Below are 26,939 nucleotides of genomic sequence, written 5' to 3'. Positions count from 1 at the left end.
GTCTTTTCCCAGATATAAACTCTTCACTGACCTTACTTCTAAATTCATGTGTATAATAAGAGTTTAGCAACTGTTAAATACTTGGATGGAGACTTTGACTTAACAGTCTATTTGAACAGATCATAAAGTATCACTTCAATTAAACACAGTTATGTCACATCCAAAAGTCGTCCCTGAAGAACTCTAATTTTTCTTTTGGTTTTAACCATGTTTTTAGTTTCTCAGTGAATAGTGGGTTAAATGACTGTAAACTTTCTATTTCTCCTCCTCCCTGTAGAATTTCTATTTTATTTATTTGTTTTGGATAGAGACAGAGACAATGTGATGGGAAGGGAGACAGAGAAGGAGGGAGAGTGGTCCAGGAGATGTTGCAGTGGATGAAACACTGGATTCTCAAGCCTGAGGGCCCGAATTCAATCCCCAGCAGCCCACGTACCAGAGTGATGTCTGGTTCTTTCTCCCACTTCCCTCTCAATTTCTATCTCTATCCAATAAATAAATAAAGGTAATAAAAAATTAAAAAAGAGAGAGAGGGAGAGAGAAAAAGAGGGAGACACTTGCAACAATGCTTCAGCATTCATGAAGCGTCCCTCCTGCAGGTGGGGACCAGAGGCTTGAACCTGGGACCTTGTGTACTATGATGTATGCGTTCAACCAGTTGCACCACCACCCAACCCCTTAGAATTTCTATTTCCACTGTTCAAGTCTTCAGGGCAAGTATCTCAGGTCTTTTCAGATTACAGTGGTTGCACATGTTTATTTCAAAATTAATCATGAATAAAATCAGAATATCCATCTTAGTGGAAAATAATCTCTATACACTGATATAATGCTCCTAGTGGCAAATTAAGTCCCTGAACAAGTAGTAGTTTTAAAAGTCTCCCTTTTGGGAGTCGGGCAGTAGCACAGAGGGTTAAGCGCACGTGGTGCAAAGCGTTAATGGCATCAGGATCCCGGTTTGAGCCCCCCGCTCCGCACCTGCAGGGGAGTCGCTTCACAGGCGGTGAAGCAGGTCTGCAGGTGTCTGTCTTTCTCTCCCCCTCTCTGTCTTCCCCTCCTCTCTCCATTTCTCTCTGTCCTATCCAACAACGACGACAACAATAACTACAACAATAAAACAACAAGGGCAACAAAAGGGAATAAATAAAATAAATATAAAAAAAAAAAAAGTCTCCCTTTTACCTGAACCTGCTGAGGCTGCTGAACCTGGATCTGCTGTTCTTGCTGTGTCTGTGGCTGGACATTGGTGGTGACCGGACAGGCAAGTTCAAGCAAAGACCCAGCTACTTCAGTGCTGTCTGTGTAAATGCAGTTCCCACCCTGCTGATACACCATGGTGGTGGTAGCTGTCTGCTGGAACTCCTGAAGAGCTTCTGGCCCCTTAGAGGCTAACGAGTCCAGAAACTCCTTCATCCTGTGTTGTGGGACAGACCTTGCTTTCACTCTGATGTATTCTTCAAAGGAAATGGTGTTCTCCAAAGAATTATTCATATTGCAGAGTCCTTAGGGTTCCTAGAAACAAAAGGAGAGAAGTCAAAATTATACAGTCCTGAAACACACACAGCAAGCATTCTTGCATCAGAGTGAAATATCCATGAGGCTATTAACATCAGATTTTAAAATAAAGTTTTAAAAAATATTTATTCATGTATTCCCTTTTATTGCCCTTGTTGTTTGATTGTTGTAGTTATTATCGTTGTTGGATAGGACAGAGAGAAATGGAGAGGAGGACAGAGAAATGGAGAGGAAGACAGAGAGGGGGAAAGACAGAGACACCTGCAGACCTGCTTCACCGCCTGTGAAGTGATCCCCCTGCAGGTGGGGAGCTGGGGGCTCGAACCAGGATCCTTACGCCGGTCCTTGTGCTTTGCGCCACCTGCTCTTAACCCGCTGCGCTACCGCCCGGCTCCCAAAAGTTTTGTTTTTAAATCAGTATATTAGGTCCCTTTTTTAAAAAAAATATTTTTATTTATTATTGGATAGAGAGAGACAGAGATTAAGAGGGAAAGAGACAGAGAGACACCTCCAGCCCTGCTTCACCACTTGTGAAACTTTCCCCTGCAGGTGGGATCCAGGGGCTTGAACCCAGGTCCTTAAACACTGTAACGTGTGCACTCAATCAGGTGTGCCACCACCTGGTCCTGCAAAATAAAGTCTTGTTATACCACTTCTTTTTAGTTAATGGATTTGAAAATTGTTTCTACTGACATTTTTTAAATCACACTATCACACCAAACAAATCCAAAAAGCAAAATCATGCATCACAGTACTGATGAAACAGGCTGAAAACTTTTCATTCAGCACTAGGTCAACCTCATCATCTCAGCAGAGCAAAGCACTAGGCAATAAAAATCACATGCAAATGCTCTGTGACCGTCACAGAGAGGACTATCAAGATAGTTAGAAATGGATTCCTTCTACCACGTTCTATTTCTATTTTTTTTTTCTTTTTTTTCTCCTCCAGGATTATTGCTGGGCTCGGTGCCTGCACCATGAATCCACCGCTCCTGGAGGCCATTTTTTCCCCCTTTTTGTTGCCCTAGTTGTTGCAGCCTCGTTGCGGTTATTATTGCCATTGTTGACGTTGCTTTGTTGTTGGATAGAACAGAGAGAAATGGAGAGAGGAGGGGAAGACAGAGAGAGAGGGGGAGAGAAAGACAGACACCTGCAGACCTGCTTCACCGCCCGTGAAGCGACTCCCCTGCAGGTGGGGAGCCGGGGACTGGAACCGGGATCCTTACACCGGTCGTGCGCTTAACCCGCTGCGCCACCGCCCGACCCCCCACGTTCTATTTCTAAGCCAACAATGTTCTGTACTGGTCAGAGAAGTTCATCTGGTAAAAGCATGCATCTTGCCATGTGGGAGACCCTGGCTTGAGCCCGGATATCAATGGGAGAATACCAGGGACAGTTCCATAGGTGGTCAAATAGTGAAGTACACTTCCTCTCTCTAAACAAATCAGCAAGGGGTCGGGTGGTAGCACACTGGACTAAGCACACATAGTATGAAGTGTAAGGAGCCACACAAGGATCCCGGTTCGAGCCCTGGCTCCCCACCTGCAGGGGAGTCATTTTACAAGTGGTGAAGTAGGTCTGCAGGTGTCTGTCTTTCCCTTTTATCTCCCTCTCCTCTCTCAATTTCTTTCTGTCCTATCCAATAAAATGGAGAAAATGGCCACCAGGAGCAGTGGAGTCATAATGCTGGCACTGGGCCCCAGCGATAACCCTGGAGGCAAGAAAAATTAAAAATTCAGCTCAGCAGTATCACACATGTGAAATATGCCAACAAGCAAACAAGACACTTATGCCCCAGAGAGAGAGGAGACGGGGTCTGTGTTCTCCACCTCCTGTCACAGACACTAAAAACTCCACTTGGTTCAACACTGCTCACACTCTTTCAGAGCACAGTGAACTGGTCACGAGCATGGCTTTGGGAAACAGGCTGACTGCCTATGTTCAGTCGTAGCTCATCTTAGCAGGGTAGCCCTGGACTGTCAGTTAATGACCACCCTGGCACCTGGACCTCAGACCTGAGAGTCCACTGTTTTACCCACCGCATCTTCCAGGTCACAACACTGGCAGCAGTTCTGAGGAGCTGTGTACAGTATACAAGTTGATGGCCAGGTGCTTCAGAACAGACCCAAAAACAAATCTTTAGTGACGACACACACAATACATTCCTCTCTAAAAAACACTACACATACTTTGTTCTGTTTAAAACACAACTTCCAGGAGAGCCTCTAATTCTCAGAAAACCCGAAACACAATAGAGTAAGAACAACAGGCTCAAATCAGCAGAGGACAGGTGAAGTCATGACTAATGGCCTCTTTTATGGAATGTTACTAATTTGTCCTTTTCTTAACACTAAGCAGAACCTGGACTGGAGTTGGTGTATTGCACCAAAGTAAAAGACTCTGGGGTGGGTAGAGGGGAGGGTTCAGGTCCTGGAAAAGGATGACAGAGGACCTAGTGGGAGTTGTGTTGTTATGTGGAAAACTGAGAAATGTTATGCATGTACAAACTACTGTATTTACTGTCGAATGTAAAACATTAATCTTCCAATAAAGGGGGAAAAATGTCCTTTTCTTATCTCTCATCTGATTATATCCCTGCCCAACTCACCCTTTGCTTTGCTCCAAAAGTTATTTTTTTCAGTTATCTTTTCTCAGAATGGAAAATTAGGACGCCTCCTATTCAAGATTAAGTTACCAATCATATCCGTGCCACATGAGTAAAAAACACTTTGAGGCTAAGCCAGCCATCCTTCCATTACATGTTCAGAAGTTTACTCTAGTGCAGTGATCCAGACTCACTCATCACAGAGATGTCGCAAAGCTCTCCCTTGATAACAGCATCAGTAGTTTCCTTAAGCAGTCATCTCTCTAAACAGAGGATCCGGCGGGGGAGAGAGCATAATGGTTATGCAAACAGACTCTCATGCCTGAGGCTCCAAAGTCTCAGGTTCAACCCCCCACACCACCACAAGCCAGAGCTGAGCAGTGCTCTGGTCTCTCTCTACCCCCTCTCTCCATCTCTCTCTCTCTCAAAAAAAAAAAGTAAACAGGATCATGGCCAGAGAAATAGCTCAGCAAGCAGGTACAAGTCTTACCCTCACAAAGACTAGGTTTGAGACAGGGCAACACATGAGAGGTGTTATGGGCCCAATGCTGTGGTGTTTCTTCTGCTTCTCTGAATGAAAACGCTGTGTGTGTGTGTGGTGGGGGGGGGGGGGCAGTAGTCCAGTGGGTTAAGCACACCCGGCACGAAGTGCAAGGACGGGCGTAAAGATCCTGATTCCAGCCCCCGGCTCCCCACCTGCAGGGGAGTCACTTCACAGGCGGTGAAGCAGGTCTGTAAGTTTCTATCTTTCTCTCCCCTGTCTTCCTTCTCTTGTCCTGATTTCTCTCTGACCTATCCAACAACAGCTATAACAACACAAACAAGGGCAACAAAATGGGAAAATTGGACTCCAGGAGTAGTGGATTCATGGTATGAACCCTAGCGATAACCCTGGAGGCAAAAAAAAAAAAAAAAAAGGAAGGAAGGAAGGAAGAAAAAGCTGCAGAGAGTGGTAAAATCATACATATGAAGCCCACGTCCAGAAGAGTCAACATTGCAAACGTTACTCTAATACCTAATTCCACATACTCTTCACTCAAGAGGGAGGTTGGCAGGTGCCTCCTCAGTAGAGCATACAAGTGCTGGGCCACCACACAGAGGCAGAGGAAGCTTCACAACCACTGAAGTGGTGCTACAGTGCCCCTACTTCTATTTTTTTAAATTTTTATTTATTTTATTTATTTCAATTAAATAGGACAGAGAAATTGAGAGAGGAGACAGACACCTGCAAAGCTGCTTCACTGCTCATGAAGTATCCCCTCTGTAGGTGGGAATTGGGGGCTCGAACTGCTTCTCTTTCCCCTACCTCTCTCACAAATAAATTAATTAATTAAATTTAAAAGAAAGTTCTACCACAACAACAAAACACAACAAGGGCAACAAAAAAGGGAAACATGGCCTCCAGGAGCAGTGGACTCGTAGTGTAGGCACTGAGCCCCAGCAATAACCCTGGAGGCAAAAAAAAAAAAAAGTTCTTTAAGGGCAGGCAAGATAGTTTATTTGCATGAGCCAGGTTCAAGGCCAGCCCCTAAGATATCAAAGCTCCCTTCAGTGCTGTGGTCTCCCACTCTCTATCTAAAACAAAGAAAATGTCCTTGGCGTGGTAGCTATTATCCCATCAGAGGGTAGGCTTCAAAATGCAAGCAGCCTTTAATTTTATATACCCATTTGTTTCGGTCACTGTGGCAGTTTCTCCGCTCCAGAGTAACTGTTTCAGAAAGCAAGAAGTGTTCATATAGTATGACCAGGCCTATGAAGAAAAACACAGCGGGCGGGGCAGCGGGGTCATTCCCTACAGCAGCTAACATTAAAAATACCTTTTTTTTTTTCAAGAACACTGCAGCTCTGATTGTGCCAGGGACTGAACCAACCATTATGTCATCCATCTACCCTCAGGGGAATTTTCCTTGTATGCACACACTGCTTACTGTTATTTCCCATATAGTTCCTTTTACTGGAGCTTACCAGTGTCTAACCAAAAAACAGCCCTCAATGTAAAAGTTACATTGTCACTACAACACACTGATGATGCCACAAAGGTTACTTCAGACCTACAATCTATTACATTTCCAGAGAGATACTTGCTAACTTCTTTCTTTTCTTTCCAAAGACCTAAGTACTCATCAGAATAACTGTTTCTCTGGTTCCTTCCTATCTCTTCTTTTGTAATTCATTTAATTTTTTCACTTTATTTTATTTGATAGGACAGCGAGAAATTCTGAGGGAAGAGGGTTGTAGGGAGGGAGACAGAGATATCTGCCTGACCATTTGTGAAAATTTCCCCCTGCAAGGTGGAGACCGGGAGGGTCTGAACTTAGGGCCTTGCACATTGTTACGTGTGTACTTAACCAGGTGCGCCACCACAGGCTGCCCTCCTATCTCTGTCCTAGTTTCCCATGCAGTTCTGCAGCCTAGGTCCTTGATGTATGTGCTGAGTATTGGTGTTATCTCTGAGTCTCGCACCTTCCAGGTTACCAGTTTAGTCACGTCCTCGGTTGGCTACTCCCAGGGGCTGGGTGGTGGTACATCTGGTAGAGCACATGTTACAATGCACAAAAGACCAGGCTCAAACTCAGTTCCCACCTGCAAGTGTCCTTCTCCCCACCCCACCCCTTCAGTATCTATCTCTATCCAATAAACAAATAAATATAATGGTTACTCTGATTTTACTCTAGCAAAGTCTCCCCACAACTTACTAAGGTCGTTTGAAGAATGTTGGCATGAAAAAGAATTTTCTGGGGCAGACTGGTGGTGCGCCTGGTTGAGTGCACATGCTGTAATGCACACACGAACCAGGCTTTAAGCCCCTGGGACCCACCTGTAGAAGGGAAGCTTTGCAAATGGTGAAGCAGTGCCTTAGGTGTCTTTTCTCACTCTCCCTCTTCCCCTTCCACCTTCATTTCTATTTCTATTAAATAAATAAAAAGGTGGTGCACCTGGTTGAGCACACAAGGACTCAGGTTCAAGGCCTCGGCCTCCACCTACAGGGTTTCAAAGTGGTTCAAAGACATCCGAAGCAGGGCTGCAGATGTCTGTTTCTCTCCCTATCTCCCCCTCCCCTCTCAATTTCTGCCTGTCCCTATCAAGTAAATAAATACAATTAAAAAAATAAAAGTAAGGGACCAGGTGGTAGCGAACTTGGTTAAGTGCACAAGGACCTGGGTTCAAGCCCCTGGTCCCCACCTTTAAGGAAAGCTTCACAAGTGGTGAAGTAGAGCTGCAGGTGCCTGTCTCTCTCCCTATCTTCCATTTCCTTCTTAAGTTCTGTCTCTATTCAATAATAAATAAAATAAAAAGATTCAAAAAAATAAGATAAATAAAATATTAGTGAGACTGTTTTTTTCCTATTAAGCAAGTGGAGTCATATTTGTCCTAATTAAGGTGTTATTTCAAATAACCAGATTAGGAGGAACTGAAGGAAGCATAGTTGGTAGAGTGAGGCTTGCACGTATAGTGTCACAAGTTCAATTCCAGGCACTGCATATACTAGAGTAACACTGTAGTATTCTCCTGTTAGTAAATAATCTAAAAAACAAACAAAAAACCCAACAACAAAAACAAAACCAAAGAAACAGTGGAAGACATCTGGGAGGAGCACTAAAGGACTGAATCTAGGGTCTCCTATCACTGAGCTACAATCCCTACTCCAGCAAATTTCTGATCTTAAAGATACTCACTGATTAAAAAGTCTGTGGCAGAAATTACCCCACAGGGGGCCTTCCGTGTGTTTTAGCAGGAGTTCCTATTTGAGAAGATTTTCAATGTGATTCTATTTTCTTTTTCTTAAATATTTTTATTTTACTTATTTTTGATAGGGCAGAGAGAAACTGAGAGGGGAAAGAGAGGGAGGAAGAGAGCCAGACATAGACATCTGTACCCCTACTTCACCACTCGTGAAGCTTCCCCCTGTAGGTGGGGACTGGGGGCTTGAACCTGGGTTCCGATGCATGGCAATGTGTGCACATGCACTACCGACTGCCCCTTTCTTTTGGCTTATGGTGGTGCAGGGGTTGAACCTGGGACCTCAGAACTGTAGACATGAGGTTAAAAAATTAAATTAAATTTAAAAAAATTAAAGTTACAACACAAAAAACTTTTATTTTTGCCAGTATGCAACACATAAAAATGAATATCTCCATGTTTCATATCCTCTGAGTCTAGACCATATTTGTGAACACTAATTAAACTAAGATAGCCATAAAACAGTAACAATAAACAAAAATTATTAGCATAACTGCCAAGTATTAGAATACCATAGTTGTCACTTACTTTGGTGATAACTTTGCAGTAGATTTTTATTCTATTCCCTAACCCTAACCCTAACCATTAAACTGTCTCCACAGCCCATCTCTCCCTCCCTTCCTCACTTCTTCTCTTTCTTTTAGATTTGCTTATTTATGGGGGGAGGGGGGGAGAAAGAGCCAGAATATCACTCCGGCACATGTGGTGCCAGAGCCTTGACTCAGGACTTCGTGCTTGCACATTCAATACTCTACCTACTGTGCCATCTCCCAGCTCACCATGGTTTTATTTTCTGGATAACACATTCACATCCAGGATCTAAATTCCCACTGCTACTAAAGACTTGACTGGCTATAACTGGCTACCTAGTAAAGTTGAAAGTTCTATTACATACAACCCAGCAATTCTCCCCCAAATATCTATGCTAAGAACACACGCTAAGGCAATTCAGACAAGCACGGTCACAGCACTACTAAGAGGCGCAAGCTGGACAGTGGAGAATAAATGAAGCCATTATTCATAGAGCACAATTCCACACAAAGATGGCAACAGAGGAGCAGCACACAGTGTGAGTAAATCTCACAAATGATGCTGAAGTACACAAAATATAGCATGATTCCATTTATATAAAATTCTAGAGGGGAGCTGGGTGGTAGCACAGCAGGTTAAGCGCACGTGGCCAGGCAAAGCACAAGGAGCGGCATAAGGATCCTGGTTCGAGCCCCCGGCTCCCCACCTGCAGGGGAGTCGCTTCACAGGCGGTGAAGCAGGTCTGCAGGTGTCTGTCTTTCTCTCCCCATCTTCCCTTCCTCTCTCCATTTCTCTCTGTCCTATCCAATGACAACAACAATAAAACAAGGGCAACAAAAGGGAATAAATATTGAAAAAAATTCAAGGGAGTCGGGCGGTGGCACACCAGGGTAAGAGTACATAGTACAAAGCTCAAGGATCCCGGTTTGAGTCGCCGGCTCCCCACCTGCAGGGGGGATGCTTCACAAGTGGTGAAGCAGGGCTGCAGGTGTCTCTCCCCGCACCCCACTAACTCAATTTCTCTCTGTCCTATCCAAAAAATTTAAAAAAAAATGGCCACAGGAGCAGTGGATTTGTAGTGCAGGCACCAAGCCCCCGCAGTAACCCTGGAGGCAAAAAAATTAATAAAATGAGAGTTAAAAAATAAAAAAAAATTCAAAAACGTAACTATGTTGAAGGTTACATGGGTGTAAGAGTAGAAAAGAACAAAGATGATTGTCACAGCATTCAGGACAGAAATTGTCTTTATTTCTTGAAAAAATATATTCTTCTCATGAGACAGAGACACCAGAACACCACTCACCTATGGCTATTGTTGGCGGTGGGAACTGAACCTGGGACCTCTCACACTAAGTCCTGTGCGCTACCGCTGCACTTTCTCCAGACCCCCAGCTGTCTAGAGAATTTGACAAGCTATGGCCACAGGGACTTAGGAAGGGTCTTATTTGCTGATGGGGTAGCACTTATATAGTAGTCCACATAATAATTCTTTCCTGAATTGGATATCTAGTATATAAACTTATGCACAAATTAATCTACAAATTTAAAAACAGAAAAAAAGTTTCCTAGCAGAAACTAAGAGCTCTACTTAGAATTTTACCCTGCAGACTAAATGATCACTCTTTTTCCCCTCATCAAAGCAAGAGGTTAAGCTTTCATTTAAAAAAAAAAAAAAAAATTTTGTTTATTCCCTTCTGTTGCCCTTGTTGTTTGTTATAATTACTGTTGTTGTTGGATGGGACAGAGAGAAAATGGAGAGAGGAGGGGAAGATAGAGATGGGGAGAGAAAGATAAGACACCTGCAGACCTGCTTCACCACTTGTGAAGCGAACATCCTGCAGGTGGGGAGCCGGGGGCTCGAACCCGGATCCTTATGCCAGTCCTTATGCTTTGCACCACCTGCGCTTATCCCGCTGTGCTACCACCCGACTCCCTAATCTTCCATTTTTTTTATGCAGTCACAAACAAGTATCACAAGTCAATGTGACAAAGGGAAAAAAAAAAAGAAACTGGCACATTTAAGTAAAGCCTGGCCAAGACTTATGACATCTGGGGGGAGAAGGAAGACGCACACCCCAGTTAAGTGCACATATTACAATGTACAAAGTCCTAGGTTTGAGCCCCCAGTTCCCACCAGCAGGAGAAAAGCTTTACAAGCCATGAAGCAGTAACACCGGTGTCTCTCCTCCCGGCCTCTATTTTCTACTTCTGTCTCTATCCAATTAAAAAAAAAAAAAAAAAAAAAAACTGCAACAAATGGAGACCAACCAAACACACAGTAGCAGGAAGGAATAGGTGTTCATGTAACAGCTCATTCAGAGACTGAGAAATAAAAAGTCATTACAGGTAAACGGTGACCACAAATGGGCCAGGGAGACAGCATAATAGTTATGCAAAGGACTTTTAAGTCTGATGCTCTGAGCTCCCAGCTTCAACCCCCACACCACTATATGCCAGAGATGAGCAATGCTCTAGTCTTTTTTCTGTATTTGTGTCATTAAAATTAAATAAAAACAGTTGTTTAAAAAAGTACAGGGTGGGGGTAGATAGCATAATGGCTATGCAAAGAGACTCTCATGCCTGAGGCTCCAAAGACCCAAATTCAATCCCCACACCACTGTAAGCCAGAGCTGAACAGTGCTCAGGTAAACAAAGAAAGAAAGAAAGAAAAAAAAAAAGTACACAAGTAGTATGGACAAGGAGAAACCACAACTGATGACATTAAAAGGCATGCAAAAAATTTTAACTTGCTTTAAAAAAAAAAAAAAATATATATATATATATATATTCCCTTTTGTTGCCCTAGTTGTTTTATTGTTTTAGTTACTATTGTTGTTATTGATGTCGTTGCTGGATAGGACAGACAGAGAAATGGAGGGAGAAGGGGAAGACAGAGAGGGGGAGAGAAAGATAGACACCTGCAGACCTGCTTCACCGCCTGTGAAGCGACTCCCCTGCAGGTGGGGAACCGGGGGCTTGAACCCAGGATCCTTATGATGGTCCTTGTGCTTTACGCCAAGACTCCCGCCCTTGTTGTTTTATTGTTGTAGTTATTATTGTTCTTCTTGTTGGACAGGACAGAGAGAAATGGAGAGAGCAGGGGAAGACAGAGAGGAGGAGAGAAAGAGAGACACCTGCTTCAACTCCTGTGAAGTGATCCCCCTGCAGGTGGGGAGCCGGGCTTGAACCGGATCCTTACGCTGGTCCTTGCGCTTTGCACCACCTGCGCTTGACCCGCTGCGTGCAAATCTTATAAACTATTAATTCACTAGTAAAAATTATATATGGGCCGGGTGGGGGTGCACCTGGTTAAGCGCATGTTATAATGTGCAAGGACCCAGGTTCAAGCCCCCTGCAGGGGGAAAGCTTTGCAAGTGAAGTAGTGTTACGGCTGTTATTTCTCGCTCTCTCTATCATGCCCTTCCCTCTTGATTTCTGGCTGTCTCTATCCAATAAATAAATGAAGATATTTACAAAATTTAAAAATTATACACACACATATAAGAGAAAACATGCAAACTCAAAGGAAGGCACCCTCGATTCTGAAGCTGTCATAAAGGAGGACAGCCACAGCCAACGCCCCTGTCTGTGGTTACCTCTCTGAAGCAATTCAAATTTCCAGGAAAGAAATCAGCCATTATTGGGGCCAGGTGATGGCGCACCTGGCTGAGCACACACATTAGAATGCATAAGGACCTGGGTTCAAGCCCCTGGTCCTCACCTGCAGGAGGAAACCTTTCAGTGGAGAAGCAGGGCTGCAGGTGTCTCTCTGTCTCTCTCTCTCTTTCTATCTCCTCCTCTTCTCTCAATCTCTGTCTCTATCCAATATAAATTTTAAAAAAGAGAAAAAGTTCTTTAATAAAAAAAAAATCAGGCTGGGTGGTGGCGCACCTGGTTAAGCGCACACATTACAGTGCACAAGGAGCTGGGTTTGAACCCCCCCGTCCCCACCTGCAGGGGGAAAGCTTTGCAAGTGGTGAAGCAGGGCTGCAGGTGTGTCTGTCGGTCTGTCTGTCTCTCTCTCTCTCTAACTGCCTTCCCTCTTGATCTGGCTTTCTCTACCCAATAAATAAAGGTAATAAAAATAAAATAAAATAGATCAGCCATTATTTGATCTTTTATTTGAGATGGCAACAGAAGCAAAAGTGATGTGGAAAGACAAAAGGTTCTTGCAGAAGTATGCAAATTATTCCCCACCATGACCTGGAAGCAAGATATCTATCTAATAGGTAAATCTTCGTTAATGACCTTAGGAAAATATTTTCTACAAACAAAAATAAGATGTAGATCTCAAACTTCTCTGTCATTATTGGGGATCACTGCTCTGGCCCTGATTTTTTCAGTTAGGGACACAGACGGGCAGGGTGGTGGCACAGCCTATAGAGGGCACACACATATCACCACGCCTTCGTGCCTCGATGCAAAGGGGAAATGGTGGAATAGTACTACAGTACTACAGCAGTCTGTCCACCTTCCCTCCCTACTTCTGTCTTTACCACAAAAAGGGGAAAGAATAGGAGAGGGAGAAGAACTTGACACTGAAGCTTGACTGCACATGTGTTATGTGCCTGACAAGTCAGGTGCACCATCCAAGTAACCAATTTGCAAGCCCTCAAATTTAGTTTGTTTTATTTACTTATCAGATAGGGACAAAGAGAAATTGAGAGGGAGAGACACCTGCAGCACTGCCTCACCACTCATGAAGTTCCCTCACCCTCTACAAGTGGGGTCTGGGGGCTTGAACCTGGCTCCTTGGGCTTTGTAAAATGTGCACTCAACTGGACGCACCACAACCCAGCCTCTACCTAATTTTTAAAAATTCTTTTATCTTGATTTATTTTTCTAAGTTGGCTAGAGACAGAGGCAAACAGAGCAAAGGGAAGAGAGGGAGGGAGAGGTGAGAGACACCTGCAGCAGTTTTACTGCTGGTGAAAAGTCCCTCCTCCAAGGGGGAAGCAGGAGCTTGAACTTGGGTTCTCGCACATGGCAATGTGTGCTAGCACCGGACCCCTTAACTTTTTCTTTAAAATAAAACAACACCCCCCCCCAAGATTTCATTTGTTCACTAATGGGGAGTGCGGCCCTGGGGGGCGGAACTCAAGGGCTGCATGCACGAAAATTCACACTACCACCTTCATGGCCACCAAACTTAACATTTGAAAGAATAAATGTTCCTGAGCAACCAGGCCTATAAGCTGTGTTCAAATCTTGAGTGTATCCTAGGTAAGTCCACTTTTCATTGACCCACTCAGGTTCTTGGAGAAGTTGAAGCCTCATCATACTAAGCCTCAAAGCCGCACTGACCCAGTGACGTACGTTTTAGTACAGTGCAAACAGCAAACTGTAGTTGGAGTCAAGATGCAGTCCTCTCACACCTTCCACTTTCCAGCCCTAGTGATTTCTGGCAGACGTCACCCAGAGTGACTGAGTTCGTTTCAGTATCACTAGGCGAACAAACACGGCACACAGATTTGCAGCACATGAAGGCTTTCAACTCACCAGTCACCATGTTGCATGTATTTCTGTTGCTTGTGCTGAGTTCTTAAGACTTGTAACATTCTGAAGGAGATAGAACAAAGAAGTTCCTTCTATCCTCTGCCTCTTTTTTAAGTTTTGACTTTGTCCTTAAAAGTAACACAGTACATTAGGAAAAGCTCTCCCCGCCAGTATCAAACTTGGCTGCTAACCTTGCTTCCTCTTAGCTTTTTCCTTAAATGTAGTAAAGCTAGACGACGGTAAGACACCAGCGAACACTTCACCTTAGGGGAAAAAAAGCAGTGCATATCTTTTCTATGACAAAAACCTACAACTTCCCTGGCACCACAACACTGCTAGAGTTAAGGAAGGGAGGAAGAAAGCAGGCCCCATTAGGAGAAGAGGGAAGAAAAGACAGAAGGGGGAAGACACCTAAAAAAGGTGAAAATCCTCCAGTGAGAATGGCTTTTGCTGGAGATACTGAGACAGACTTTCGACATCTCTGCCGGGGAGTTCTGGAATCACAAACGAAGAGAAAAACCTCCATTTTTTTCTGGTCGTTTAGTTCTGCTCTGTGCAACTTCCCGGCTAGGCAACAGCGGGTCCCGAACCCACAGGACAAACATGTGTGCCCCTCCCTCCCTCTCTCCCTCCCACCCCTCGAGGGTCCAAAGTGGCATCTCGGGAGCTCTGATGGCTTCGCCTCTGCACCGACGCCCGGAGGCGGACCCCCGTCCACAGCCTGCGCTCCGGGGAGAATATGACTTTCTCGCTCGGCGTCCTTCCGCGGCACAAAGCATCCGCACAAGGTGGGGGCTCGGGGGTCGCTGTGTTCACCGGCCCGAGGCTCGTGTTCAGGGCACCCACCCTGCGCACGGCGTCGGGTCGCCGCACTCTTCGGGGAGCGCCGGGAGGCGGTGCTCGGGCCTAGGCCCCAGCGGGCCGGCACGTCACCAGTGCGGGAGCGGGAGCGGGAGCAGGAGCGGGAGCGGGAGCGGGAGCGGGAGCGGGAGCAGGAGCGGGAGCGGGAGCGGCCCGGGCCCAAAGCCGCCGCCGCCGCCTCCTCCGCGCCCCGCGCCCCGCGCCGCAGGGGTGTCCCGCGCGCCCGCGCAGCGCCGCCGCCGCCGCCACCCAACAGCAGGGCGCGCGCCCCGAGCGCCCCGAGCGCCGCTCTCATCGGCGGACCGCAGCTCCCCCAGCCGAGCTCCCCGAGCCCGGAGCGCGCACGTCGGCGGAGACGCGCACCGGGAGGGCCGCGGGGCGCGCGCGCGCGCTCATAAACAGGCCCGGCCGAGGCGAGCTCCGGGGCGCGTTCGCGCGCCGCACCCACAGAATCCCCCGGCCGCCCCTCCCCCACCCGCGGGGCGGAGGCGCGCGAGCCCAGGGACGTTCTCAGCTCCGGAGCCGCCCCGAGGTCTCCAGGGCCCAGCGGCAGCGGCAGCGGCAGCGGCCCGCCCGCCTCCGCCCGCCGTTGTGTGGGGTGGGCCCACGGCCTCACGCCCGTAGCCTCGCCGCATCCCCGCTCCCACCGGAACCCTCACCCGGCGACGTCGCCGCCGCCGCCGCCGCCGCCGCTCTACCCGCCGGCCCCGCTGCACCGCTCGGGGCCCCGGTTCTGCCGTCCCCTGCTCCGAGACCGACAGGATTTTCTCCTCACAGCTCCCTGGGCGCCATCTTACATTCAACCCTCGCAGCCAATGGGTGCTGAGTACCTCTCTCGCGATAATCGGAGCGTGGGATCCCGCGAGAATGGAGGCTGTCTCCAGGCCAGACTTAAAGTGAACGCTGCCGCAGGAGGGAGGGCTGCCTTGGGGCCGCAATAGCTGCCCGCAGAGTCCGCGGTGCAGGGCGTGGCGCCCCGCCCTCGGACGCCCCCTCCTGTGCGGGGCGGGGCGGGGCCAGGGCTGGAAGAGGGCCTAGTCTGCGGGCCCAGGCCGGCTGAAACTGCAAGTTTGCCCGGTAGGCCCATCCTCTCGCCCGGTAGCGCTAGGGGGAGCCGCGGCGCTCTCTTAAGGTGGACCCCAGCAGGGCCCCGTCTGGGTCTGGCGCCCCCAGCCTCGCCTGGCCTGCACAGCCCCAGGGCCCTCTCCCCGCGCGGTTCCTAGCTCCTGGGACGCCCCCCCTTCTGCCTCCGTCGCGGTGTGTTCGTCCACAGCCCAGTCCACCTTAAAGCGGGCCTCCGGTAACCCGGTGTTTGTATACAGGGAAAATGTGGAGCGCGTTAAAGCGACAGGCACAGCGCGGCACCCTGGAGGTCCCGGCTGGGTGCTGGGTGCGGACGCTCTCCCAGCCCCACACAGGCTCCACCGAGACCCTCCTGCCTCCTGCCTCCTGCCTCCTGCCGGTAACCGGTCCCCAGCTAGCTGGTGCACAGCACTTCCTCCTCTCCCCGTGCCTGGTGCACAGCAAGCACTAAATGATTATTTGCCGAGGGACAGATTTGGAGCCAGACCTTTCTCCATCTGCCTAGACACCCAGGCAGACAAACCTTCTTGGTCTGCAGCACCTTAGGGCCCTGCAACCCCGCAGATCCGGTGTATAGGGTGTCCAGTCGGGCGAGCGGTGCGGTGGGGCACCAGGTCAAGTGCACACAGTACTAAGCGCAAGGACCTGTGTTCGAGCCCCCGCTCCCCACCTGCAGGGGGAAGCTTCAGAGTGGCAAAGCAGGTCTGCAGGTGCCTGTCTGTCTCCCTGTCTCCCCCACCCCTCTCCATTTCTCTCTCGTCTTATCCAATAAAACGGAGAAAATGGCCACCAGGAGCAGTGGATTTGGAGTGCAGGCACTGAGCCCCAGCAATAACCCTGAAGGCAAAACAAAAACAAAACAAAAATACAGACTCCGGGGTTATTAGCTGTTCTTTATTGACATGGAGTCGGAGTACCAACAGCCTCCAGGCAGATGAGGTAGCTGCACAGTAGCTGCACGGATGTCCAACTTACACCTTTCCTGGGTCCTCCTTCAGTGTGACCGTCTGGTTAAAGACAAGCTGGGGGGCAAAAGGAGAATAATGACCACCAAGCTGGAAGCAAGTCAGCAGGTGCAGGTGGGTGCCACTAAAGACACCCCACCCCTACCTCCACCTCACTTTAGGAGGTACAGGTCAGGATTCTCAGTAACTTTTATGATTTTGAGTAAGGAACTAAATGGTTCTGTGCTTGTTTCTATAAGGATTATAAATACTTTGCCTACTTTGAGGAGTAGGAAAGTCAGGGTCCACACAAAATTTTATGTGTGGATTACCTTCTGAGTTTGTTTCCGCATTAACAGAAAATGAACCCTACTTCAGATGGCAAGGATTAGTTGGATTGTCGACAGAACACTAGGCATAGTGAATATGAATAGTAACGTGGCAAGTGGGCAAAATCATTCACCTGTCCCTGGCAGCTGTCTGGATCCACAGAGAAGTAGCCAAGTCGTTCAAACTGGAACTTATCGAAGGGCTTTGCCAGGGCCACAGAACAGTCCACTAGTGCTGCCTCCACCACTCGTAGTGATGCCTGCAGGCAGGGAACTTAAGTAACCACCCAGTCAGGGAAGCCTGCCGCCCCTTCCTCTATACCCCGTAAGCCTACCGGGTTCAGATCACTTAAGAAGCCACCAGGCACTTCCGCAGCATCCTCAGGGTTCTTGTGCCGAAATCTGTATCAGAGTGAACGTCAGGCTGTAGCTGGGCAGCCACAGTAGGCGCTGCACATCTTCAACCTGACCCCACCCAGGCTCTGTTCCACTCACAGTCGCTCATAGAGGCGAATCTCACACGTAAGAGGCTGAGAAACCCAGTGAATAAAGGCCTTGGGCTTTTCTCCAGCATCTGCCCGTCTGCAGGTCACCTCCAGAGTCTCCACACAGCCACTGGGGCCCTGGAAGTCAAGCATGACAGGCCTGCAGTCAGAGCTGGGGACCACAAAGGACTGGCGGCTGCGCCAACATCCTGTGGTAAGAAGGCTCTCACCTTGACAGCCTGCTGCAGCTCAATGACGTAGCCTGTATGCCGTAGGCCCACGGGCTGGCTCCATGCCAGGCGCTTGTAGCCTGGCTCTGGTTTCTAGAGGTGGGAAGTGGAGCAGACACAAGAGACGTGTCAGGGTCGGCCAGGCAGATGTAGATGCATATAAATGTGGCTGGCTTCTCCCTAGCCCCTAGTCTGCCAGGGGCTCATCTGACACAGGGTGGAGACTACAGGCTATTAGAGAAGCAAAAGGACCTCAGGGCTGGGTTCAACAGTAAACAGAACCTTCTGCCTGCATTTACCTCCTTGAAGTCGGTCTTCTCAATGAAGATAATGGGCCCAAAGGGAACCTGATGGAAGCCCTTGGTCTCGTCAGCTGGGAAGTTGGGAACCTGGACGTCCAAGGGCTACAGAAGGAGAGCAGTGTCTCCGTCACCCCAAGCACTGGGAAACCGCCTCCCCCCAAATCTAGACCGAGACTCAAGTGCACCCCCCTGTGGCAGTAGGGCAGGCCTACCTTGGCAGCAGGAAAGTTAGTGATGATGACCTGTAGTGGGTCCAGCACAGCCATGGCTCGTGGTGCTGTGTCATTTAGCACTTCCCGGACACAGGCTTCTAGTAAATGTGGCTCCATTGTGGTCTGCGCCACTGTCACGCCCACCTACAGGAGAAGTCAGGATCAGCCACAGCCACAGCCACAGCCACAGCCGAATGTACAGCCCCCTCCAGAGCACCCAGCCCACTGGCCTATACCCGTGCACAGAAGTTGTTGATGGCTTCAGCCGGGAAGCCCCGACGGCGGAGGGCTGTGAGTGTGAAGAGCCGCGGGTCGTCCCAGTCCCTACAGACAGAAAGGCGGTGAGGGAGCCTTTGATAGCACATGCCACCAAAATTGCCGACGTTCCATAAGCTAGACAGCCACCCCTACCGCACAGCACCAGCCGCTACAAGCTGGAGAATCTTCCTCTTAGAGACCACGGCGTAGTGCAAGTTGAGGCGACCGTACTCCCACTGGACAGGGCAGTAGACATCCAGTGCGTTGCACAACCAGAAGTAGGAAGAGCGTCTAAGGAGGGAGGACAGACTGATGGCTGGCTCCGTGGACCAAGAAGAAAACCCAGGAGGAATTTCCTGTCTCCACCCACCCCATGGGCCCAGCCCCTCACCGAGCCTGGAACTCCTTGGTGCAGAGTGAGTGGGTGATGTGCTCAATGGAGTCACAGAGGCAGTGTGTGTAGTCGTAGGTGGGATAGATGCACCTGGGGGGGCAAGGCGGGGGCCTCACCATGCGGCCCCGTTCTGCTGGGCCCCGTGCCTCCCGCGCCCCCACCCGGTGCTCACGCCCACCAGGTATCCCCCGTGCGGTGATGTGGGGTGTACTTGACCCGATAGGCAACAGGGTCCATCTTGCCGTCTTCCATCACCAGCTTCATCCTCAGCGTGGCCTCGCCCTCTGCAAATTTGCCCTTGCGCATTGCCTAAAAGGCAGCAAGGTCTCAGGCTGCCCCTCAGGTACCTTCTCCTTAGCTCCAGCATCCTCCCCCCGCTCCCAGGTGCCCCTCCAGGACCCCACCTCAAAGAGCAGCAGTGACTCTTCTATGGGACGGTCTCTCCAAGGCGAGGGCAGTGGGTTGTGACCTTTGAGCTCCTCTCCTCGCTGGTGGCACACGTAGGCCTGGCCCCTGTGGAAAAGGGCCGTGAGCACCTGGCATGGCTGTGCCCTCATCGGTCTGACTGGCTCCACATGACTGACCTGGTCTCACCTGTGGATGAGCTCCACGGCCCAAGCATACAGCTGGTCAAAATAGTCAGAGGCATATGTCACCTTATAAGGTGTGTAACCTGGGGCACAACGAGACACCCGATGAATAACCAGCCACCAGCGCTCAGCATCAGGGCGCCGGCCCACGCTGAGGTCCCCAGACTACCAGCTCCCCAGCCCTTGCCCAGCACACACCTAGCCAGGCCACCATGTCACGGATGGCGGTGAAGAACTTTGCTTCCTCCTTCTCAGGATTGGTGTCATCAAAGCGCAGAAAACAGATCCCATTGTTGGCCTAGGAGAGTTGCATTACCTGTGAGCTCATCAGCTCCCAAAAATCCAGCTTCGCAAACTGGGGCCTTCTCAGAGCTTTCCCATGTCAGAATTGGGAATGCCTTCCAGAGGGCCATTCATCTTCCTGTACCTCAAAGTCCTAAACAGAGTGTCTCTTATGTCTCCTAGACCAGGGCTGGGGAACATGCAGCCCACAGACCGTGTATCATGTAGTCTAGTCATGGCAAAACAGCAGAAGGCAGGGCCTGATGATAAATCTAGGAGCTTTTTCCACGCCAACATTAAGTGCTGTTTTTTTAAGTCATTTTTTTCCTTGATGTTTTAATTCCTGCTTCACCGCCTGTGAAGCGACTCCCCTGCAGGTGGGGAGCCGGGGGCTCGAACCGGGATCCTTACGCCGGTCCTTGCACTTCACGCCACATGCGATTAATTAACCCTTTGTGCTACTGCCCAACTCCCAATTATCTTATTTATTTATTGGACAGATATAGCCGGAAATCCAGAGGGAAGAGCATGATAGGGGGAGAGACAGAGAGACTGCTTCACCACTTGAGAACCTTTCCCCCTGCAGTGGGGACTGGGGGCTTGAACCCAAGTCCTTGCACATTGTTAACATGTGCACTCAACCAGATGCGCTGCCACCACCTGGTCCCTCAATTTTTTTAAAAAAGTATTTTATTAATTAGACAAGAGAGAGAGAAAGAACCAGACATCACTCTAGTACATGTGCTGTTGGGGATTGAACTCGGGACTTCATGCTTCATGCTTGAAAGTCCAATGCTTTATCCACTGTGCCACCTCCCGGGACCATATAAGTTGACAATCTTATGTGGCCTATGAATAATGTTATAAAAATCCAAATGATGGGGAGTCAGGTGTTAGTGCAGTGGGTTAAGCGCAGGTGGCGCAAAGTGCAAGGACCAGCGTAAAGATGCTGATTCAAGCCCCCGGCTCCCCACCTGCAGGGGAGTCGCTTCACAAGCAGTGAAGCAGATCTCCAGGTGTCTCTCTTTCTCTCCCCATGTCTTCCCCTCCTCTCTCCATTTTTCTCTGTCCTATCCAACAACGACAACAATAACTACAACAATAAAACAAGGGCAACTGAAGGGAATAAATATTAAAAAATAAACAAAATTTTAAAAAATCCAAATGATGGGGTTGAGTGTTGGCACACCTGGTTGAAAGCACATGTTATTTGCAATGGCCCAAGCTCAAGCCCCCCAGTCCCATCCTGGAGGAGGAAGCTTGATGAGTAGTAAAGCAGAGTTGCAGGTGTTTCCATCTCCACCTCCCCTCTCAATTTCTCTGTCTCTATCCAATAAATAATTTTAAAAGTCCAAATAGTCGGGAGTCTGGCGGTAGAGCAGCGGGTTAAGCACAGGCGGCGCAAAGCGCAAGGGCCGGCATAAGGATCCCGGTTTGAGCCCCCGGCTCCCCACCTGCAGGGGGGTCGCTTCACAGGCGGTGAAGCAGGTCTGCAGGCGTCTGTCTTTCTCTCCCCCTCTCTGTCTTCTCCATTCTCTCCATTTCTCTGTCTCATCCAACAACAATGGCATCAATAACAACAATAACTACAACAACAATAAATAAGGGCAACAAAAGGGAAAATTTAAAAAAAAAAATTTTTAATTTCTCCAAACTTGAATTTATGATCTTATGTCAGATCTTCTTTCCAAGGATCCCAATGGATTTCTAGGTTTATGTCACACATGTGATTTCCCTCCACGGCCTTTATTTTATTATTATTTTTAATATTTATTTATTTCCTTTTATTGCCCTTGTTGTTTTATTGTTGTAGTTATTATTGATGTCTTCGTCGTTGGACAGGACAGAGAGAAATGGAGAAAGTAGGGTAAGATAGGGAGAAAGTAGGGTAAGACAGAAGTGGGAGAGAAAGATAAGACACCTGCAGACCTGCTTCGCCGCCTGTGAAGCGACTCCCCTGCAAGTGGGGAGCCGGGGGCTCCAACCGGGATCCTTACCCCAGTCCTTGCGCTTTATGCCACCTGCACTTTGCCCGCTGCGCTACTGCCTGACTCGTCCTCCAAGGCCTTTAGATGCTCTGGGCATAGCAAATGATCACCCTAACTTGCCAAGTTCCTGAAAACACACTCACCTTAGCATAGCCAAAGTTGAAATTGATGGCTTTGGCATGTCCAATATGCAGGATCCCATTGGGTTCTGGGGGGAACCGAGTACGAACCTGAAATAAGAGCCAAACGAGCAGAGGAATTAGGTCAAAGGTTAGATGACTGTAAATGAACAGATGACCCTTCCCAGGGAGACCACCAGGATGGTTCAGATGAAGCAATATGGAGGTTAGCCAGGACTCCAGGAAACTGCTCGCCTGGCCATGTCCCCACACACCTGTCCCCCAGTGATCTCCAGGTGCTGCTTCAGTAGGTTCATAGTATGTGGAGTAGTCACGTAGCCTGGAGTCTTGTAGTTCTCCCCTGCCAGGACCAGCATGTGTCTTGAGGACCAGCCCGAGGTTCCCTTCCCCAGGGGACTGGCTGGGAAAATTCCCCTCAAGATCCAGCCCTCCCTTGACTTTCAATCTGCCTGCTTACCAGGCATGTGGAATTTAAGTGCTTCCCCGCGGAGCTGCTCCATCAGAGATAGGGACTGGCCAGCAGCCTCGCCTGTGAATAGACCAATGAAAGCTTATCCTCTGGATATTACTTAACACGTCCAGTTCAGGAAGGTCCCTGTTAGTGCTACCTAGATCCTGCAGCCAGAACAGAAGCAGTCAGGTGCCTCTTCCCCTAGCCCCAGAGACAAAATATACAAAGCTCAGTTTCTTTTCTTTTTTAAAAAATATTTATTTATTCATTCCCTTTTGTTGCCCTTGTTTTATTGTTGTAGTTATTACTAATGTTGTCGTTACTGGACAAGAGAGAAATGGAGAGAGGAGGGGAAGACAGAGGGGGAGAGAAAGATAGACACCTGCAGACCTGCTTCACTGTCTGAGAAGCGACTCCCCTGCACGTAGGGAGCCGGGGGCTTGAACCGGGATCCTTTGGCCGGTCCTTGCGCTTTGTGCCACCTGCACTTAACCCGCTGCACTACTGCCCAACTCCCACAAAGCTCAGTTTCTTAGGCCTCTTTATGCCATGGTCTCAGTACAAGGAAGGTGTTGTCCTAGATAAAGCACTGAAATCTCAAGCATGAGGTCCTGAGTTCAATCCCAGGCATTGTATATACTGGTATAATACTCTGGTTCTCTCTCTCCTCCACTCTTTCCAATAAAGAAATATTCAATCTTACAGATGAAAGCAGGGTACTAAGTAAGCCAATGGCCTGCTGGGATTGATCTGTAATGAGTCAGCAGGTGGAAAAGTCAGATGTCAGGCAGCTGAATGCCAACGGGGCCTCAAGTCCCTCACCATTCTCCACCACATCCTTCGCTGCTCTCCGGTCTGTTTCTTCTGACCGAGCCTTTGATACCTGAGAGAATCGCAGATGCTATTGTGAGTTTCTTCTGACAGGGTCTTGGGATCACTGGGCTCATACTCCCTCCCCTAGCCTCAAGTATCACCCCACCACCCCTTACCCCCAAGGACCCAGCCATGCTTCCTACCTTAGACTTCTTCTCCAGATCTGCCTCAGTCTTGGGACCCAGAAGGTGGAGGACCTGAGCAAAGCACAAAGTGAGATCTGGGACAAAAGTATTTGACTGAGGGTGTGGGTAGACAGTATAAGGGTTATGCAGAGACTGTCATGCCTGAGGCTCCAAAATTGCAGGTTCAACCCCGCCCCCCCCCCCCCCATATCCCAGAACTGATCAGTGCTACGGTAAAAAGCATTTCATTGACCCACCTATGCACCTAAGGGTTTTTTGAAATGTCTACTAGAGCTGCCTTGAAAAATCTACCTAGTCCCCTAGGCTGGGGACACAGCATAATGGTTACACAAAAGACTGTCATGACTAATGCAGTGAGATCCCTGGTTCAATCCTCTGCACTACCATCAACCAAGGATGAACAGTGCTCAGTGTCTGTCTCTCTACCTCATTTTCTTTAAAATGTGAGCTCAGCATCAAGATAAAACTATTTCCCTCAGCCATTACCCTCTTGTGATACTATGGCAGCATCCTGAGTCAAAAGTCACATCACCCCTTACTGACAAGGTGAGGAAACTGAGGTTCAAGGGAAGTAACTCGCTCATCCCAAGGCACAACCAAGAGGCCTAAGCCTTTTGCTTCCCACCCAGGCGTGGCAGGCTCCACTGTCCACTAATGCAGGCACGGAGTCCTCTCCCCTGCTACCATTTATCCTGCAGAGGGCTCTAGGCTCTGTCTGTGGGAGGGTCTTTGTTTTCCTCAGCTCAAGGAGAGACTCACCTGCATGTCCACTTCATGCTTGATCATTTTGCCATCCGCCCACTTGAGCATAGCCCGAGTCTCTCCTAGGAACACGGGCACAAGGAGCTGCAGAAAGGCAAGGGAGGCCACTTCCCACCCTCTCTCCCAATCAAAGATCCCGGCTAAGTGCAGGGACTCCAGGCCTGCCAGGCCACTTTAAGGTGAGCTCCTTCTTCCTCAGGCCCAGAAGAGAAGGCATTACCAGCGAACTGCCCCAAGCCTTGCTCACCCATCAGCAGCCCCATGTTGAAATGGTAGCGCTCCTCCAAGAGTTGGGACCGGTGATTATTTATGGAAGCCTCCACCTGTAGAAAGTCAAGCCCTCTGGTTCAGGGGGAAATTTCCTTAAAATGCTCCAGGGGTTCAAATTCCCACCCTGGGTCTTCCCGGGTGGAGAAGCAAAAAATGCCCAGGCAAAGACTCACAGCCTCTTCGATCTGCTCTGGTGTCACCAGAATGTCCACACCACATTCCTTCTCAAAGTCCACAGTGTCGATGGGGTCCAGGGGATGACTTCGCACGTAGTCAAGGGCAGCTGAGAAGGGGGCGGGGAGTGTGTGACATCTCGCTTCCAAAAAGTAGGTAGACAGGAATCGCATGAAACCCAATTGCAGTGTGGCCTCCTTAAGGCTAACACCTCGCTCGCACCCCATGGTAGCCCTGCAGTCGCAAGAAAAGAATCCTATGTTCTGAGGGAGGCTCTTCCTCCGATCTACAGCCTCTTTTTCAACTTCAACACACCAAGACTATCTCCATCACCCCAGTGCCAGGACCCTGGTTTACAGGGGTGTGTAGAACTAGGCACGTAGAAGAGACTGGGGAGCTGGGCAGAAGGGGCACGTTGAGGTCCTGGGCGAGAGGAGCAGTGGGAGGTGCAAGTGGCAGAACTGGGAGGGAGGGAGGGACGGGTCTCACCGCTCAGCTGGAGCTCCGTGCGGATCTTCTTCCTGGCTATGTAGCTCACGAGGAAAGACAGTCGCCGCGGGTCCTTTAGTCGGGAGGCCAGACCATACAGCAGGGTCCCGGTGGCTCTGTCGATGGTGGGGCCCAGGATCTGCTGCGCCTAGGGTCACAGGGGTCAGGAGGAAAAGCCCACGCCCGGGAAGCAAGGTAAGAGAGAGCGAGAGGCAGGGCGCGTCGCTCAAGACGCGAGCCCGGCCGGGCGCTCCGTTGAGAAGCCCGCACCTGGGTCGCCGCCTCGCGCAGCTGCGCGCTCAGAACCGTGTTCTTGAGCGTCTCACGAGCCTTGTGCTCGCTCAGGCCAAGGCCGGTGAAGAGCGAGACGGCGTCCACCTCCGCCATCGTGGGGACACCGGAAACCGAAAGGAAACTTTGGGGCCAAACTGCGCGTCGACATTAGCCCGCTGGCCAATAGGAGGGCGAGGCTGCAGGGAGCACCAATGGCGTCCCTCCTGGCGGAAAGGGGCGGAGCCCTCGGGGTAGTCGACGCCATTTAAAGGGCCAAGTGCAGACATGTCAGCTTTCTCCTCCCGGCTTCACTTCCGTCTCTCTTACCCTCCATCCAGCCAAGGGATTGAGGCTGCGGGTGCTGGGAGGCAGGAGGCAGACAGGGCCTTGGCGTTTTGATCTTCCGCAGGTCTCCTTCAGTCCTGAAAACTGCGACGATGCCGTGGTTTGGGGGATCAAATGTGAGTCCCCATTGCTTTTCTGACGACACAGTGGTGGAAACTCGTTGAGGAAAATGAAGCCTGGGAAACCTGGTTTCATTTCTGCCTACTGGTTGTGCAGAGTGGATGATGGGAGGGGCATGGGGATGGCCCCAAAAATCTGGCGCTCAGCTGAGCGTATTTTGCCAGGAGAAGGTAGGATTTGGGTCATCAGGGACCTCGATGAAGTGGTGTGATGATTATGTTTACAATCTGGAAAGGGGACCTGGTGGTAAAACACACTCCGCCGGGCTAAAACATGCCAGGGTCCCAAAGGCCACAGCAGATTAGATCTTAAAGAACATGTGCAGGGGTATTACAAAATACTTTGTTGAAAGTAGAAGGGGTAGGATTCTAAAGATTTTATTCATTTATGAGAAAGATAGGAGAGAGAGAGAGTACCAGATGTCATTCTGGCACATGTGCTGCCGGGGATTGAACTCAGGACCTCATGCTTAATAGTCCAAAGCTTTACCACTGTGCCACCTCCCAGACCACTATATATATATATATATATATATATATATATTTTTTTTTTTTTTTTTTTTTTTTTTTGAACAGCACTTGTCAGCTCTGACTTATGGTAGTGTGGAGCATTGAACCGGGGACCTTGGAGCCTCAGGAATGACAGTCATCGTATAATCTTGATGCTATCTTCCCCCACCCTTCTCACAATTATAACTTGTGCATGAGGATCTCCTCAGTCTCTTAAGATTTTCAGGATCTGCTGGGACTCATCAGGGTACAGGCTTTCTTTTTTTTTCTTCTTCTTCTAATATATTTTTTATTTCATTTTTGAAAGAGATGCAGAGGGAGAGAAACATCAGAGCACTGCTTAGCTGTGGCTTATGGTGGTGATGCGGAGGATTGAACCTGGGACTTTGGAGCCTCAGGCATGAGAGTCTGTTTGTTTTTTTTTAATTATATTTATTTATTTTCCCTTTTGTTGCCTTTGTTGTTTAACATTGTGGTTATTGACGTCGTTGGATAGGACAGAGAGACATGGAGAGAGGAGGGGAAGACAGAGAGGGGGAGA

The 26,939-nt window shown here is 49.1% G+C and overlaps 2 protein-coding genes across 3 annotated transcripts in view; both read right to left on the bottom strand.

Annotated features, from left to right (window-relative positions):
* The window catches only part of QRICH1 (glutamine rich 1), a 40,221-nt gene extending 24,636 nt beyond the window's left edge, over positions 1 to 15,585 (bottom strand). The window contains exons 1-3 of one of the 2 annotated variants that reach the window (XM_007533570.3): positions 15,409 to 15,585; positions 13,892 to 13,951; positions 1,183 to 1,512 (exon numbers count right to left, since the gene is read on the bottom strand). In XM_007533570.3, coding sequence (XP_007533632.2) covers positions 1,183 to 1,491 — 309 coding nt within the window. In that variant the 5' untranslated portion in view covers positions 1,492 to 1,512; positions 13,892 to 13,951; positions 15,409 to 15,585. The remainder of the gene's footprint in view (positions 1 to 1,182; positions 1,513 to 13,891; positions 13,952 to 15,408) is intronic. The other variant, XM_007533569.3, reaches the window with a different exon arrangement.
* A 1,120-nt stretch (positions 15,586 to 16,705) lies between these two features.
* On the bottom strand, positions 16,706 to 25,580 carry QARS1 (glutaminyl-tRNA synthetase 1). Its single transcript, XM_007533567.3, has 24 exons — positions 25,422 to 25,580; positions 25,152 to 25,299; positions 24,662 to 24,771; positions 24,466 to 24,541; positions 24,216 to 24,280; positions 23,454 to 23,507; positions 23,260 to 23,320; positions 22,444 to 22,515; positions 22,241 to 22,326; positions 21,990 to 22,076; positions 19,775 to 19,874; positions 19,581 to 19,659; positions 19,391 to 19,499; positions 19,165 to 19,295; positions 18,984 to 19,076; positions 18,746 to 18,883; positions 18,571 to 18,658; positions 18,335 to 18,478; positions 18,120 to 18,224; positions 17,821 to 17,913; positions 17,601 to 17,728; positions 17,441 to 17,507; positions 17,240 to 17,365; positions 16,706 to 16,854 (listed from the first exon to the last, which is right to left on the bottom strand). The coding sequence occupies exons 1-24, from the start codon at positions 25,536 to 25,538 to the stop codon at positions 16,804 to 16,806; spliced, it is 2,328 nt and encodes a 775-aa protein (XP_007533629.1). The 5' UTR covers positions 25,539 to 25,580; the 3' UTR covers positions 16,706 to 16,803.
* Between the last annotated feature and the right edge of the window lie 1,359 nt (positions 25,581 to 26,939).

This window comes from Erinaceus europaeus, chromosome 12 (assembly GCF_950295315.1).
Source record: "Erinaceus europaeus chromosome 12, mEriEur2.1, whole genome shotgun sequence".
Taxonomy (NCBI): Eukaryota; Metazoa; Chordata; class Mammalia; order Eulipotyphla; family Erinaceidae; genus Erinaceus; species Erinaceus europaeus.
The sequence above is the reverse complement of the archived record's forward strand: the minus strand, read 5'-3'. Positions and strand labels throughout refer to the sequence as shown.

Bases quoted from the DNA above. Each gene is read 5' to 3' on its own strand.
- QARS1 (XM_007533567.3), bottom strand. From the start codon at position 25,538: ATGGCGGAGGTGGACGCCGTCTCGCTCTTCACCGGCCTTGGCCTGAGC. The intron at 23,321-23,453 runs GTAGGAAGCATG...CGATTCTCTCAG, and splicing joins ATCTGGAGAAGAAGTCTAAG to GTATCAAAGGCTCGGTCAGA. The intron at 19,660-19,774 runs GTGTGTGCTGGG...GTTGTGCCCCAG, and splicing joins TGACATGGTGGCCTGGCTAG to GTTACACACCTTATAAGGTG.